The sequence below is a fragment of the Xylocopa sonorina genome, chromosome 9 (assembly GCF_050948175.1).
Source record: "Xylocopa sonorina isolate GNS202 chromosome 9, iyXylSono1_principal, whole genome shotgun sequence".
Lineage (NCBI taxonomy): Eukaryota > Metazoa > Arthropoda > Insecta > Hymenoptera > Apidae > Xylocopa > Xylocopa sonorina.
The window spans coordinates 4161116-4178087 of record NC_135201.1 but is presented as its reverse complement, the minus strand read 5'-3'; the positions used below and the strand labels follow the sequence as shown (position 1 = coordinate 4178087).

The 16972-nt window shown below is 34.3% G+C and overlaps 4 protein-coding genes across 9 annotated transcripts in view; 2 read left to right on the top strand and 2 right to left on the bottom strand.

Annotated features, from left to right (window-relative positions):
• Pfrx (6-phosphofructo-2-kinase/fructose-2,6-biphosphatase) overlaps positions 1 to 16972 on the top strand; it is a 54554-nt gene that overhangs the window by 36946 nt on the left and 636 nt on the right. The window contains exons 2-8 of one of the 2 annotated variants that reach the window (XM_076901630.1): positions 12812 to 12909; positions 14450 to 14877; positions 15032 to 15403; positions 15479 to 15580; positions 15731 to 15965; positions 16395 to 16522; positions 16681 to 16957. In XM_076901630.1, coding sequence (XP_076757745.1) covers positions 12831 to 12909; positions 14450 to 14877; positions 15032 to 15403; positions 15479 to 15580; positions 15731 to 15965; positions 16395 to 16522; positions 16681 to 16689 — 1353 coding nt within the window. In that variant the 5' untranslated portion in view covers positions 12812 to 12830 and the 3' untranslated portion in view covers positions 16690 to 16957. Of the gene's footprint in view, positions 1 to 12811; positions 12910 to 14449; positions 14878 to 15031; positions 15404 to 15478; positions 15581 to 15730; positions 15966 to 16394; positions 16523 to 16680; positions 16958 to 16972 lie in introns of those variants that run through there. The other variant, XM_076901629.1, reaches the window with a different exon arrangement.
• Positions 629 to 1650, top strand: LOC143426912 (replication protein A 14 kDa subunit). The gene is made up of 3 exons (XM_076900641.1): positions 629 to 821; positions 1093 to 1279; positions 1380 to 1650. Exons 1-3 carry the CDS (start codon positions 741 to 743, stop codon positions 1466 to 1468), a joined length of 357 nt encoding a protein of 118 aa, XP_076756756.1. The 5' UTR covers positions 629 to 740; the 3' UTR covers positions 1469 to 1650.
• Positions 1485 to 5601, bottom strand: Mio (GATOR complex protein mio). Its single transcript, XM_076900640.1, has 15 exons — positions 5194 to 5601; positions 4902 to 5099; positions 4542 to 4841; positions 4243 to 4470; positions 4007 to 4168; positions 3752 to 3933; positions 3554 to 3687; positions 3372 to 3485; positions 2949 to 3312; positions 2741 to 2879; positions 2531 to 2669; positions 2249 to 2456; positions 1874 to 2085; positions 1727 to 1799; positions 1485 to 1661 (listed from the first exon to the last, which is right to left on the bottom strand). The coding sequence occupies exons 1-15, from the start codon at positions 5312 to 5314 to the stop codon at positions 1656 to 1658; spliced, it is 2580 nt and encodes an 859-aa protein (XP_076756755.1). The 5' UTR covers positions 5315 to 5601; the 3' UTR covers positions 1485 to 1655.
• Positions 7475 to 11149, bottom strand: Rala (Ras-like protein A). 5 transcript variants are annotated; one of them, XM_076901641.1, is made up of 7 exons: positions 10947 to 11147; positions 9920 to 10038; positions 9627 to 9835; positions 9375 to 9549; positions 8822 to 8938; positions 8633 to 8742; positions 7475 to 8205 (listed from the first exon to the last, which is right to left on the bottom strand). In XM_076901641.1, exons 1-5 carry the CDS (start codon positions 11050 to 11052, stop codon positions 8822 to 8824), a joined length of 726 nt encoding a protein of 241 aa, XP_076757756.1. In that variant the 5' UTR covers positions 11053 to 11147; the 3' UTR covers positions 7475 to 8205; positions 8633 to 8742. The 5 variants fall into 5 exon arrangements, with proteins under 5 accessions (XP_076757756.1, XP_076757755.1, XP_076757758.1 ...); XM_076901640.1 differs by having other exon boundaries at positions 8633 to 8683; XM_076901643.1 differs by lacking the exon at positions 8633 to 8742 and adding an exon at positions 10097 to 10201 and having other exon boundaries at positions 10947 to 11102.

Genomic DNA, 16972 nt, shown 5'->3' with positions numbered 1-16972 from the left:
AGGTTCTAAAGTAGAGTCAGCATCATTTGTCTCACTCTTTTTTATAGTACCTTTCTCTCTCTTACTTCTAAAGCGAGAAATATAAAATAAATTGCAATAAAACTACTAAAATATACAATAAATTTCAATAAAACTATCGAAATATACATCTAGACAACACAACTTTGTCACAGTAAGAGCACTGTAATGTTACTTGCGCCGCGTGATATTATATATTTATTATTATTACTTATAAATAATAAATTCAAATGATGAATTTATCAATAATTATTAAGGAAATTGCAGATGCGGGGCAGTGTCTGCGAAGGTTCTCTGTAAACTTTAGTTTATTAATCTCTGGTACACATGCATTAATTACCTGCAATCAACACTTGTACTGGTTACTTTATGAAGACCAGTGCTGTAAGCGTCACCTGTACAGAACTAGGCTAAGTACAATTAACCAAAAGAGATTAAGAAAGACTGCATTAAGATGATAGAGTCAGTAATATTGCAAATAATCGTGCAAATCTCGTGCACACAAAAGTATATTGAGTGAGTGGTCTATCCCAGGCTTCTATTATATGCCGAATTCTTTATATTTCTAGCAACACAGATAAAAGAATGTAACAGTTGACTGTAGCAACGATTCTACAATTAATGCAAGGTTTGGCGCGAACGGTTGCAACTTGAGTAGATCTCGTTGTGTACGTACAAAGGAATTGTATCCGTTTCAAATTTGATAATTGACGAGGATAGACATGATGAAACGACGCATTGATGGTCGCCGTTTGGCACAGAATATTGGAGAACAAGTATTTTTACTTGGTACTATCAGAAACGTAAGTTTCGTTCGTGATATTAATTCCACGTGAAAATTTTTGTAGTACCACACTAAAGCATATCGTATTCAAAGATATGTATACAATTTGTCAGAAAATATAATACTTATAATCCATTGAAACTTCCATTTGGATATTCAAGATGAATCCATTCGCGAATCTATTGTTCTTTGACGATGTCAAGTTTATAATTTGACTACATGAGTTCAGAACTTTTCTTATTAAAACTTGTGGCATTAATTAATTATGTGTCTGTCATTTCTGTTTCTAGAAAAGTTCAAGCGGACAAAATTTAGAATTAATGACAACTGATGGTGTGCAGATTAACGTATCTTTGCCAGAACCAATTGATGGCAATGCCGGAGGTTACATAGAAGTTAGTGGAACTTTGCAATCAAAATGCACAATGAAGTGCACTAATTACATATTATTCCCTCCCAGTATGACGGAAGACTTTGGTAAATATACAATTCAATGTGTTATATTATATATATTATGTACATCGAATGCATCAGATAATATGTTGAACAGTATGAGATGATAGACTTGATTTTACAGATGTTGAACAGTATAATGAGATGATGGACATTTTGAATATATTGGGGCCAAAGAAATGGAGGTTTTCTGATTATGATACAGCATTTTAAGTTGTTATCAGACAGATTGGAACTTTTTTATAAGAATACAATTATTTTTACATGTATTTCTAGTTGAAAGTTATTTTTTTTTTATAACAAAATTAAGTAGAATCTGATTAATAAGACACAAGATTCGATATTATTTTCCTTTTAACATTCATGCTGTTTCCACGAAATACACAGTCAAACCGAAAGCCTAGAACTGTAATGTATATTGTAAGTATTATTTAATAATAAAAGTGTAATTTTTGTTTGTATTATACCCACTGTTATTTTACACGACGCATCTAAGGAGAAGCATCTGCATGTACACGATGTTACTGGACATTCCGAATGTTGCCTGTATTTGAAATATAATAAATTATTTAAAAGATAAAACGCATATAGAACAAAGTATTAAATTTATAATATTACCGAAACCAATGTGTAATATGATCAGCATGACCGCCGTGCCTACATGTTTGACACCATGTGAACCAATTACTAAATTCTGTTAATTTATTATCACATTCTTCACTCCTATTAATGTTCGATGTCGTCATTTGCAGTCCACTTACTGTACCCATGTGCATCAGGCAAATTGCGCATCGCGGTAGTGGCTTCCGACAATTCGGACATGAAGACATCTAAATTACAAAAGAAAGATATATTACCATTTCACCAAAAGAAAGATATTACCATTTTCTTCACAACGAACAATAATACTAATATTTTTATACGCATATTTCATATAATTTGTAATCACGTTTATTTAATAATTGTAACAATATAGTAGCTAAAATGTGTTACCTTTAATTTATTTGGTGTACTTCCTAATCTACCAAAAGGTCCTCTTGCTCTGCTTAAACCTTGCATAAATGCAGATATACTTTTGCCACAGAAATTACAAGAGACGTATATCTGTTGCGAGGGCTTCTCGTTCGTCGACGATCGCATAGCGATATCAAAATGAGCTCTTTGAGTCCACATTTTCCAGGCATTCAAAAGATTTCTATAACTAAACATTTGAACTTTTCGAATTATTTGCTCTTTAACAAATTTTTTTAACATGTATTGTTTATGTAAAAATACCTAGTAATCCAGACTTGTACTTGATTTTCCTGTAGCAATTTTGGTGTGAACGCTCTAATAGCTATTAGGCTGCAGCTTTGAACATCACCGCTAATTTCTAGATATCGGTTCAATAATTGTATACCTTCTAAACTGGCTCCTAAATTACAATATGTAATAAGTAAATATCTCACACAGTAGGGCACGTAATACTCATTGAATCATGCAAACCTGTTAAAAGAAAACCAGCTAAATTTCCCTCATCTGTTAATTTCTGTGTTAGTTTCTTTAAATATTCACTTAATTTGTTGTCTGACAGGAACATAAGTGCAAACGCCACTCTGTCCTCAACTGCCATACCGCTTTCATTCTATAAATATTTATTTCCTATATTCTATCATTAGTTTAATAAAAGAAAGATTTATATGTAATTAGTTACCAAAACATTTTCATAAGAATCGTCTGCCGTTAGAAAAGCAAAGGTTGCTCTTAAATAAGGATCCGAGAGTTTAGATCTACATTTCAAACATGATTCTCTCCACATACTATTCCTATCTTCCGAAAATCCGGATAAAGCCATAGCAACGATATTTAAATTTGTAGATATCGACATTTTACTAGCGCCTCGATTTAAAATTTCAATTGCCTGCCGCAAACATAAATTGAATACTGCTATTGCCGCTGCTCGTGGATATGCCCCTTCTCTTTCCAATCGTTCTAAGAATAAACTATCGTAAAGGGTATTCGTGTCTTTATCGAATCTCCAACCACATAAAAGTAGTCCTTTATCCCTGTCTGATGATCTGCAACGTGATGTTTTATTAAAAATCTTGATACCGTAAATTTTGTTCGTATTTCACACCTGTAAATTTTTGCCGTGTGATTAGATCCTATATCCGACCAGGGACGATGGATTAATTCCGATTTCGAGAAACCATTGTTAGATCCTTGCTGGCCATCTAGTTTTAAAACTGTTCTATGTAACATCAACACACGTTACTTTATGAGGTTTCAAATACAATATTTAAAAAATCCCTAATTTACCTGACACCTGGATGCTTATTATCCGCGCTTGGTATAGTGCCATCCTCTACTAAATAGCGACTTAAGTATAGCCATTGCCATAAGTTCTTAAGAGTATCATTTTCAGCCAATTCACCGTTTTGGGCCAGTTCTGGCTATAAACATAGGTATGGAAGTTGTTTTATGATATAAATCGCAGAATGTCTTTTTTTCACTTACAAGTAATCCATATTCCGAAGTCGCGCGTGTTTTCGTTAGAATAGAAATATCATCGAGAGCTTTGTAAATATTATCGTTGCTACATATATATTTAAATGACTTAGAAGCATGATTCCAGGCAAGATGAGATCGCGTTGACCAATTTACTGTAATCCTTTCACAAACTGTATAGTCTGTGAGTCCTTTGAAACGATAAAACAGTATTAAAGATTGTTGTCTACTTATTTTTAGAGGTCAACAATAATAGAGCTAAACCTTGTTGAGATATTGCCAACAATCTATTCACATGTGTTGGATGCCATGAAAAGCTTACAGGACTATGCCAAGGCGGTGCGACTGTCCTTTCTAATGCTCCAGGTTCTGTATCTTCTCCTCCACCGATTCCACAGTGTTGAATATCATACAAATGTAATGTAACTGTATGAAAAATAAATGTTTAATATTTATTCATTCAATTACTAATGCTTTAAATGTGTCTAAATGTTCACTACCTGAGTCTTTTTGTAAAGCACCTAAAAGATTATGCCTAGTTGGACACCATAGAACCTTAGTAATTTGTCTGCTTTGAGATAATGTTAAAACAGGTTTCTCAAAGCATCTTGTATCCCAAATTGTTACTTGATTATCAATACTTGAAACTAAATGATAATTATTGTGTGGATTCACTGATACATTATAAACTGCTTTAGTTGCTGCTGTGTTAATTACCTTTGCAGAATCTAACATGAAACAATTCGATTATAGAAAATAATGCATGAGCAACAATGAGAGAGTACCATCTTTTAAATACCTCTAAAATCAATGATCTTTAATTGCTTGTTATTAGCACCAACTACCATACATTTCTGTTCATGCTTAAACCAGGCAATGGAGTGTACAGTTTCAGAAACGCTGACTTCAGCAATGGGTCTCACAGAATCTGTCTGCGCTGCATTGTGATGATGTAGCCTTTCAGAGCCTTGTAGGCCTTTATTTATATCCCATAATAAAATAGAACTATCTTTACTATGTTTGTCTAATCCAGACACAATTAAATTTGTATCTATAGGATTCCAAGCAACTGTGTTGCATTGTCTTGCATGTTTTGGAACTGTAACAATTTATGAACATAGTCAAACATAAAAATGACAATTTACCTAAATCAATTCACCTAGTTCTCTTCCACTGAGGCCTTGAGAATCGAAAATTGTCGGACCAAACGTAGTTAAAACAACTTTGCCATTTGCTTGTCCAACAGCTAATAAAATATCTGGTTCTAATTGTGGATATATATCAATACATTTGACATAATGATGATTGGTATTTGTAGCTAGTAAATGAGCAACCGTGCAATCAGAAATCTTCGTGTCTGTGAAAGGAATTACGAAATAAAAATATACATCATTTCTTCTGCTAAACTTCATGTTCGAGTCGAATGAATTCTATAAACTACGTTAACTCACATAACTGTCTATTATTGTCCTTTACTTGTATAACTTCATAGAGGCAGATCTCTGTGCCCCATGTAATAAATTTATTCGCATGAACCGGAGACCACTGTACATCCAGTTTAATACTACTCATTTTATTGCTGCTTCATCAAATTTTGACAGCAAAAATAAACAAACATTATTCTAATTGTTCGCCTAAAAGAACGAGAAACCGATAATGTATGGCAAAACTCTGACTTCTGGCCTTAAAAAATATTCATTAACCTCAAACATATTAGTTTTGTTAAACGTTCTCATTCAAATCTGACACTTTTTTCCTGTTCAGCTTCCTTAATTACTTTGCAAAAAATTGGCACATCTGCACATTAATGAACCGCAGGGATAATCAGAAAAATCCTATATATTCAATTTTTCGATTGGACGTCCGACAATGTTGTCCAGTTATATATGTGTCGCATTTTATACACAGGGTGTTTAAAAAATACAGACGCTTAGAATTTTCGAAAAGAAATATATAGGGCGATCTACAATCATTCGAGGAGTTGTTCCACACCTTAGAATAAGACGCAAACAAAGAAGATAACAAAATATTATAAATGTAACGCAAACAGTTGCTGTATACAGCCAATATTTTTATTAGGTATTCGCAGTACGTTCTTACTATAGCGCGTATATATTAGCGCGCCCATACTGGAGGGATTTTTAAAATCCTTTCTGACAATGAAACAATTATATCTCACTTTTGAAGTAAACACACGTTGTATAGAAATACATTCTCTAGTATTTAAAATAATAATATACAATTTGAGCGAACGAAAATACTGTTATAAAGTTAGAAAAAGAATGAGAATTTATACTTTCGTGCAAACAAAATAATAAATGTAATATTGCGCTAACATTACATCTATATCTTGCATAGTTTAACTAATTTATTAATTAGTAATACATTTTTGGTATTTTACAACATATAATGCGTAAAATTTGTGTACAATATTGCTCTTTTCTAACTTATACAAAATACATGTTTTATTAAAAACTATAAATGTATAGTTAAATAACAGATAACAGTGCATGATAATTACATAAAGAATGATTTAATTTCATGACGGAACAGCGACCTTAATAATATATGTGTGTACATGTATACTATTTATGGTATATATATATATATATATAGCTGTAATGCATAATGATATACAAATGCTCGCAGAATGAGTTTATTTATGAACTAATACGCATTGGTTAAACCTTTTTAAAAAATGCTAATATATGAATAATCTCAATTCGTTAATATTGAACACTTAAAAAGGCACAATTAATTTCAATAGTACAAAAATATCAAAACTCAAATGCACAAAAAATATTACTTATCCTCTAAAAGTTATTAATAGATATGTTTCAAACCATAATGATTTCGCAAAATTTCAATACTTATTAATACATACACGTGTATACATTTATAGTAGTAGTTGAGAAACTGTAAATATAATATCAAGATTTTCTCTCATTTTTTCATAAATAAATGCACCTCGTAAAGGTTCAAGTCTTTTTGATAAGTAGTATTAATTACATCTTCAGTCTATTGAAATCTATTCATTTATAGACACAATATTTTTCATACAATTGGGTTTCTTGTTCAATAACAGAAGTATATATTCGTGATAAATTGGTCGTATTTTAAAGTATGTACACTTTCAATAACTTTTTAACATAGAGATCTGTTAACACAAACAAATATGACGGTCGGTTTGAATTGCATTTAACACGAATTACATATAATTTATAAATATTAAATATGAAAAATAATAATGCTAATATTTAACACCATTTAAATATTTTTCATCTATGCTTTTACATTTGTAACAATGCTTTTAAGAATAAAAATTGCCCATTTTCTGAAAATCAAGGTGAAATTTTGCTATCATCTGAAAGTTTCAAATATTTAGAATTCTAAGTCATTGCAACGTAAAAATAATAAATAATATTTCAATTTTGTACATATTTGCATGCTGTAAATTAGAGTTACAAGATACTATGAATAAACGAAGGTGTAGATTAATTAGCATGTTGATTCTTTACTTTACAGTATTACAACTGTCGTTAAAAATTTATTAATTTAAGCTAATCAAGGCAATTGACATTTTTAAATATACTAGCTTAAAGCAAGAGTGCTGAAATCATTTTTAAGGACTCAAAGAAATATACAAAATACATGAATGAAGGATAGTGATTTTATTTGCAAATAAAATTAATTACAACATTTCTATAATATTTGCATTTTTTATTTATTACCATTGAATGGCCATGAAGCATTGTGCATAGTTATACATGTATAACATATACATACATAGACATATATGTTACATGAACATGTATGTATATATGTATACACATTTTTCTTCTCAACCTCTTCAACACTCCCATTTTTTTTATAATTACTTGACTTAATAATTGAATACATACATATTTCAGCACTCCAATTAGCAATGAAAAATGTTTAAATCATTTTCTAATATGTAATGTAACTTTGTGCACTATTGAAAACTTTTACTCTTCCTCCTTTGATAATAATAGTTATACGATATAAATTAAAGATAATAAAATAAGTTAACAATAATAGTGTATTACAAATTAATTAATTAGTACTTTGATTAAAAAGAGTACAAAGTTTACAACTCTTAATATGATGATTATTAAATAATGTGTAAATTATGTGTGTCCTCAAAAATGTAATATTGTTTCATATTTATTTTTATTTTCAATTCACTGTAAAGTGTCAGAAAATTATCTTTTGTATGAGTGTATGTATATATATATATATATGTATATGTTCGTATATAAATACACTTTTCTTACTCAGGATTTTTCAATTAGAGAAGTCGTTCCTTTATAGAAGTTATACGCGTTGTTTTATGTCTGTTAGAGCAAAATGCAGCAGTTTCTTTTCTTCTTACGTTCGTTTCCGTCTCCTTGATTTTCCTGTGCTTTACGCGCAGCTATTGCACGTAGCAAATGAAAGAATACCTGTAATACAGATAAGCCGTCGATTTTCAGTTCTTTTTCTAATTAGTGTTTAAAGATCATTAGATAATAACTGGACCCAATATTATCAATATTAATACAAACAATCAATTTCCTATTCTTTTCTTTGCTCTCGATATTATTAATTACATCGGTATATAATTAAGATGTAGCAGAAAATATGTTGAGTAAAATATAAATACAGTATAGTAGTAGTATAATTGCTCCATCAAAATAAACATGCGTAGCGATAAGCTATATTTAGGTGTCGTAAAAATTTTCAATGTCTTGTAAATTACAATCTCTCTTTTTAAAGTCCACTTTATAAAAATGAATTCAAATTGTGTACATGCATACGCAGTATTTCAGGCATAAGCAAAGGACAACATAACAAGCGAAATTTATGTAAGAAATCTTCTTTTGTACATGCCTGTGAAAGACACTCTTGGCAGAAGGTTGATACTTCTGGTATAATTGTTACCTGTTGATAATTGCACATATACATACTTATTTAAGGTTCGGAAAAAAGTGAAAAGAGTACTGCAACGCAGAAAATTTCTAAGTCATCATCCAATTCTCCGTTTATGAAAGATAAAACAGTGCAAAAAAAATAGCAAACCTAGAGAATAATGCACTTCTTTTTCTTCCTCTTGGCACGGTCCTTTCCACGACCGTTGCTTGCTGATTTGTCTTCAATCTTGCGCGACCTTATTTCACGCATCAAGTCGAAAAATACCTGGAAATGTGCAATTGATGCCATCTCAAAGCTTCGAGGCTTGAAAAAAGGTGCTTTACAAAATAAAAGAAATATGCGATACACATATATGTATTAGAATGTATTCGTTAAAAAGCTGCAAACTATGTGTGCAAAAGCTGTAAAACGATATTGTGTCGCAAACGAAATAAGATGTATAGTAAATTGCAAATTAAGCTAAATAAATATGTCTTGCGCAATGTCTGTGTTCTAAAATCTATAATAAACTTCAGACAATATAGCAAAAGTATCAATGACGCATGTGCATTTCTTTACATACATTTATAATTATATGAACCTTATCATTATTAAAACCAGCCAATAAAATTAACTTTTTAAAGAATATCTTTCCATTATTATCTATACAGTGTTATACAAAAATTAAAAATTGCTAATCAAATATTGATCATTCAATTACCTTATCAACATTTTCTTTTGTCTTGGCACTAGTTTCTACATATGGAACACCCCATTGTGCAGACCTGGCTTTAGCTTCAGCTAAACTAACTTTCCTCTTTTCTTGTAAATCACATTTATTTCCCACTAATAAAAATGGAATGTTTTCATCGTTTTTTACCCTAAGAATCTGTTCTCTATGAATAAAAAAGTACATTTTTATTTCAAAAATTCCACATTCATATATACTTGTACCCAACTATTTACTACTCACCTAAATTCTTGAGTAGCCTGGAAACTATCATCCTCTGTTATAGAGAATACACAAAGAAATCCTTCTCCACTCCTAAAATAATTATCTCGTATTGCTGCATAATCTTCTTGTCCTGCAGTATCTAATATATCTATTTGTACTTCCTCTGCGTCTAATACAACTTTTTTTCTGTAAGAGTCTGCCTTCGTAGGTTCATAGTCCTCCACAAACTAGTTTACGCATGTAACAAAAAAACAATATATCAATAAACAGCACGTTCCCTTTTATATGTAATTTTTATAAGTTACATGTACCTCGTCATACATAAATTGTAATGTGAGAGCAGACTTTCCAACACCTCCGCTACCAACCATTATAACCTTATGCATTGCTTGAGTGGTACCAGGCTTTTTTGACATTTTGCTTCTTCTGTCTGAAATTACATAAGAAAGGTTTAGCGTTAAAGTAACACATTTTATACAAATGCTTACCATATATCCACTGAACTAAAAAGCGTTCCCAGAAATAAGCATTATTGAAAGAAATTACATTAAAGAAAGGCAGGATGTGAAACCACTGTTGTCAGCGTGAGAAATCTAAAAACAGTGTCAGGAGTGTACATTTACTTATATTCTACTTAACTTACATTCATCTATATAGCACAGATGAATTATATTTATTGATTTAATATCGTATTTAGAGTATCAAAGGCAAGTTGGACATAATTTTCATTATAACAAATAATTGCACATAGAGATATCATGCATATTACCGAACAAAACTTAATCATCTCCTTCGTAGAATTAGCATAAACAACAAAAGCTAAGGAATCAACTGTTGCCTGTTGCAATAATCATTTTTCTCTTATAAATATAAATGGTTATAGAAAAATGGCATACGAATATACTGTTCTAACGTATGCATTAACAATTCCATTAAAATTTTGTAAATTTACACGAAACCAATTCAAACAAGAATTAAAAACTATCTTGATGTATAGAGTAACATTTGATTTCTCTGTCGTGTTTATACATTCATCACCTTCGAATGCGGGTGAAGGAAAGCGTTAAAACGAAATAGACAGAAATGTATTCTATTTACAACGAGAACAAAGATATCATTTGCGCCATAATAATCAATCGTGTAGGAAGTGTGGAACGACATAAAAGCACATGAATGTAACAGAATGACGAGTAGGCGAAAAAGGCGGTGCCACACGCCCAATTTTAGGTAAGCGCATCTCCATTCTAAACGTCCAAATTTTCGCCCCTCTATATTCGACTGTGTGCCTTAGCGTAGCTTCTATCTTAGCCGATGACAAAGCTCGATCCGTGTAAATACCTTTTAAATTTGAGCGTATCAAATAACTTTCTCTGCTTTTTCTAATAGCACAGCCGTCGCGCTTTACTTTATTGGATCGCGACTGATAGTACTGATAATTAACCATAGAGGTATTTCTGCTCTCTATCGGCACCTTTCTGCACTGCAATACCGGCGCTCGAAAGTATCTGGTTCGATACTTCGATATCAAACAAATACCGTTCTTCCTTTATAATCGCCGTTTATCCACCATTTAATTTCAATTAAAAGATCTACCAACAGTTCGTCATGCTCTGAAACATCCATCGGTCGATTTGATGATTTTATATTTCGCTCTTTGCAAATAAAAAGATTTCGTTTAAAGTAAAAATGCAATTACAAAATATAACGATCGTTAATAATTTTTATATAATAATGTAACATCTCTTTTTTACTTTTCTTTTGAATATCGTTCTACATACATACTTGTAACAGCCACTCAAACGACGCGGCTTTTTTGACCGACTTTTGGTCGATTTGATGATTTTATATTTCGCCCTTTGCAAATAGAAAGATTTCGTTCAAAGTACAAATGCAATTATAAAATATAACAACGATCATTAATCATTTTTATACAATAATGTAACCTCCTTTCTTCTTTTCTTTTTAATGTGATTCTACGTTCGTACTCGTAACAGCCACTCAAACGACGCGGCTTTTTTGATCGATTCGATGTTTCTTCTCAGCTGAGAAAAAAAAGAACGGTGTCGAATCGCGCGCAAAAAAGATGCTGGATCATATGGAATTAAATACAATAATATTTTAACGTAATAAAATGTATTAAATCCGGTGAAAAACCGTGTCCTCCGAATCGACTGTAACAGGTACTTTGGAACTGGGAACTTTTTTAGAATCACGCATTCCTATTCGTCACTGATCCATCTGCGAACGCTTCCTATTGGTTGCGGTAAGAAACGGCGAAACGAGCGGGGATTCGCTTGAGTCCTCACGACTCGACACAATACCGCGTGTACATCACCATTATTCATCGGAAATCATTTCCAACGCGCGCTATAAAATATAGAATTACCTTCGTCCGAGATAGGTTACGCTTTTCTGCATCGAACCAGAAGGAATCGGTTCGAAAAGAATAAGGTGACGTCAAGAGAAGTCGCGTGATCGTTCTCGAGGCTACAGACTGGCCAGGCGGTATCTTGTGTAACAGTGGTGTTTATTACAAATTTCATTCGAATTGACAATAAACGCTCGAGTGGCAACGCAGCGAGTAACCACCGTTGCTCGACGGGTCGACCGTCCCTCGAGACCAAATTCCGTTTCGTTCGCGAAGCAGAAGGTCCTTGTTACCCAGGAAGATCGACGAACATCGAACAGCCGCCTCGTAAAAAGCAGACGGAGCCATATAATGAGAGTTACTGGTGAACAAATTTCCCCGCACCACGATCTGCACGTAATAATAATCGCTCTACGATTCGAGGACTGTGCGTAGCGCGGCGCGTACTAAAGTACGGACCTTCCCGACGGACGGTAGGTGCGCGTAAAGGCTCTCCTCTCTTCTCTCTCCTCTCTCGCTCAGCCGTCTCAATGAGGTTGTAAAGCGAGCCACCGTTATCGTATTTGCTCATTACCCTTGCAGCCGTACCGTGATAATGTTGGATTCAACGCACGACGTGGTCCTCTGGATATGAATCGTAGGACGGGGTCGCAGTGACAGTGAGACTATCGCAGGATATTTTCATACGTGTTTAATGAGTGACATATATACGTGGTGCACGTTTGGCCTCGTTAAATTAAGACTCGGATGATTCTTTCGCTTGCAATCACCAGAGGAGGGCCCGTGAGACAAGCCGCGCAGGAGGCATACAACTTCTGATTCGGGAACGGAACATATCTACGTGGTGTCGTAGAATGACCGATCCGAAAATCAAGATGCATTACACACCACCGAGTTCGGATACCATTCAAACGAAACCTTTCCCTATTCGTGGTAAGCAATTCGGGGCGCAACAATATTTACCCGATCCCATTGAGTATCTTGTTTAACTCGCCTGTTTGGAATTATCATTTTTTTGGTTATCGTAACGCTAAAAGACACTGTGTAGCATCTACCAAGTTTTTCCGAGTACACACAATCGAAATGCCAGTTTCACTGTCGATTCACGCGCAATAAATCCGACAACACTTTTGTTGGCGATACGATACGATGTTTAAATCACCGTTTAAGAATGAAACGAGGATTGTTTGTTTCTAGACGAGAATTGTATGATTTCGTTCGTTACCTTCCAGGAACATAACCTGAAAGGATGCACCATGCTAGAACCGCGTGTAACAGATTCACAGAAGTGACACGATTACGTAGAGATACATGTGGTAGAAGAGAGAACTGTGTTAACCGATTGAACTTTATGGTAACGCGAAACCGATTGAAACCGGTACGAGGCTGTATTCGACACCATAGGAAAATGAAGCCAATCTTGACCTTGATCTCGAGCGATTAAATCCTTACGATTGGTAGTATAGTTTGCATAGCCTGTAGGAACGTATTTTCGCGCGTTAAATAAAAGACTAAGCTGACGATTGCTAAAACTTTTTCGCTCAATATGATTCTTTTAACCGTATGTTGGTCTTTGACCGATTATTTAAAAACGTCTGCGAGCGATAAAGTTAATGCGAAAAGATTGGACGAAAGATGAGAACTAATGACGTTTGTTTACTCGTATTTGTACCAATCGTGAGGTTACTCCGCGAAAAGAGCGACAGATAATAAAATGTTTACAGTAGCAAAGCTGCATTTAAACGAACTGCTTAGCGAAGATCATTGAACGAACTAAGAATACATTGACATTATGGATTCGATTCTCATTGCCTTTGCATGCGATTTCGATTCGATTGTTGCCGCATTCTGACAGACAGTGAAAATTGGCAAACGTTCATTAACAGCCGCCGACTCGGAATTGCGTAAATTTCTTTGGACAGCTGATCTCGTATAAATCTAAGGCACGTCGAGAGCGGGTCACGTGAATGATGAATATAAACCTGATCGCCAGGCTCAGACTGTGTGCACTTATCGCCAATTATCAGATATTTTGACCAAACATAGACTGATGCATAAGAAATTACGAATTGGCGGCGATTATTTTCTTCAGGCGTTCGAAGCGAACACGCCCGAAGGACGATATACTATCGGTGTACCAGGAAAAACGAATAAAGATAAATAAAAAAAAATATATATATATCTAAGTATGTGCACAATATAAAGATAATAAAAAGCACGCCTTTTGTGCATGCGCCGGATGTGATACCAGGCTTATATTAGTAAAAATTGGTTGCCACTCGGTTATTGAGTGGAAATTGTACGGTATCGCGTACACGATAATCAGAATTGATAAAGCCAATTTCCGTTTGATACCTTCCTGATCTTTTTTAACTAGTACCAATGGGAATCAGTTGATACCCGAGAGATTCAGATTGAAACATTGAAAAATAATTCAGAACCTTTTTCATCTAAGATGCTTGAACGATTTCAGGTGAACGAGCTAACTTCGTGAACAAACCTCATGTAATCGCTATGGTAGGGCTGCCGGCTCGCGGGAAGACGTACATATCGAAGAAGCTTTGCAGATATCTGAATTGGATCGGCATAAACACAAAAGTCTTCAATCTGGGCGAATACAGGCGGCACGCAACCACCGCCTATCAATGCCACGAATTTTTCCGTCCCGATAATATTAAAGCGATGGCGATACGTACTCAATGCGCGATGGACGCTTTGAACGACGTCTGTCAGTGGTTGGAGAGCGGGGACGGCGAGGTGGCCGTGTTCGACGCCACCAATTCCACCGTTGAAAGACGGCAACTGATCAAAGACATCGTTGTCGTAAAGATGGGCTTCAAGCTCTTCTTCGTTGAGTCTGTCTGCAACGACCCAGAGATCGTTGAACAAAATATCATGGAAGTACGGGAATTGTCCTTCAAAATCCTCCTGAAACCTGTGATAATCACATTGTAGCAACCACAGATCCTACACTCTTTGATACCTTGTAATCAATTTGCTGAGACTCCTCAGGAGCAACTATTGACAATTAATGAAGGAACAATTTCTCTTTTAGGTAAAAGTAAGTAGCCCTGATTACACGAACATGAATAAAGAAGAAGTGCTGGCCGACTTCATGATGAGAATCGAACATTACCAAGAGAAGTACCAACCGTTGGACGAGAATCAAGAGAGCGATCTCTCCTTCATGAAAATTTACAATACCGGCGAGAAGGTTCTGGTCCACAAGCACGAGGGTCACATACAAAGTAGGATAGTTTATTACCTTATGAACATCCATATAGTGCCGCGTACTATCTATTTAAGTAGGCACGGCGAGAGTGTGATGAATCTCAAAGGTATGATAGGCGGAGATTCGGAGTTAAGCGAAAGAGGCTGGGAATATGCCAAAGCACTAGCTAGCTACATAACTAACCAGGACATTCAGGTATTGATACAAAGAATATGAAAAAAAGAAACTGTACGCTGGAAAGAGGAAAACCGAGGTTTTTCTTGATTACAGGGATTGCGAGTATGGACTAGCTGGCTGAAGAGGACCATACAAACGGCAAGCGACGTGATGGCGCCTCAGGAAAGGTGGAAAGCATTAAACGAGATTGACGCGGTAGGCTATGAGGGGGCAGAAATAGAGTTTAGTTTTAACGAAAGTTTATATTTGATAAAATATATTTATCAAATCAGAAGAACAGTTCTATGCGTAGACAATTCATTTTTCAAAGCTTTGCAACTTTAATAAAGCAGTATTTGTGCACAGGGTATATGTGAAGAAATGACTTACGAAGAAATCGCGGAAAAATATCCGACCGATTTTATGGCGAGAGATGAAAACAAATTCTCGTATCGTTATCCGAGAGGAGAAAGTTACGAAGATCTGGTCGCGCGGTTGGAACCGGTGATAATGGAACTAGAACGGCAGGGTAATGTTCTGGTTGTCAGCCATCAAGCGGTATTGCGATGTCTACTTGCTTACTTCCTAGACAAAAGTGCTGGTAAAAATATTTTTATTTACAAATATCAGATTATTCCTAGAGATATTTGTTTTGTTGCACCACACGAATAGATAGTGTACATTCACATTGTACGTTATATTAAGTAAGCATACTATTGTATATGAATGAAGAAATATCAAGGCGTTGAAGTTGCGTAACCTTTGACCTTCGACGTATCGACATGATATAGAAAAAATAGATGTGTATATGGAAAGTAAGTTATTGAGAATGTATATAGTTACGCCCACAGCGGCGGAAGTTGAAAACATTCCATTCGTATTTACATGATTTTAATGTGAATAAATTGCACGTAGTTTATTGAAGTCGATCGTATCTAATTTGTTTAATAAATAAACAACTTATTACTGCTGTTACTTATAGACCTTTTTTATCACTCTACAAACTGATTGTTTTTTTCTTTCGTTCCAGATGAATTACCATATCTGCAAGTACCACTTCATACTATTATTAAACTAACGCCCGTTGCTTACGGTTGTAAAGTGGAAAATATTCGGTTACCAATTGACGCAGTGGATACACATCGACCGAAGCCAAAGGTAGAAACGATCAAAATTCAATAGTAGTAGCGTTTCCCTCCCTCTCTTGCTGAGCACAAACAAAGGAAATAAGAAAACAAATAGACATTCCTATTTCATTCGCTGCTCTTAATAAAATACCTCAATTCCGTACATTTTTTATATTTTAATGTTCCCAGAATGCCTGACCATTAGTGGATTGGGACTACTTTCTCGTATTCAATCTTGATTTAATGTATCCTAAAAAGCACCCAGTTTCAAGCTTTGTAAATTAAAAATTATACCGCATGCATGTTTTCATTAAAATAGTATATGCAATAATTTGAGACGTCGTACCACGCGTGTACTTATTACTACATTGTAATGACATACTATTGGTCTTATATAAATGTGCCGCCTAGTAAATGTTATTTTGTAAAGAATATTACCACTGCGATTATCGTCTAACGTATGATAAATGTTTACTCATTG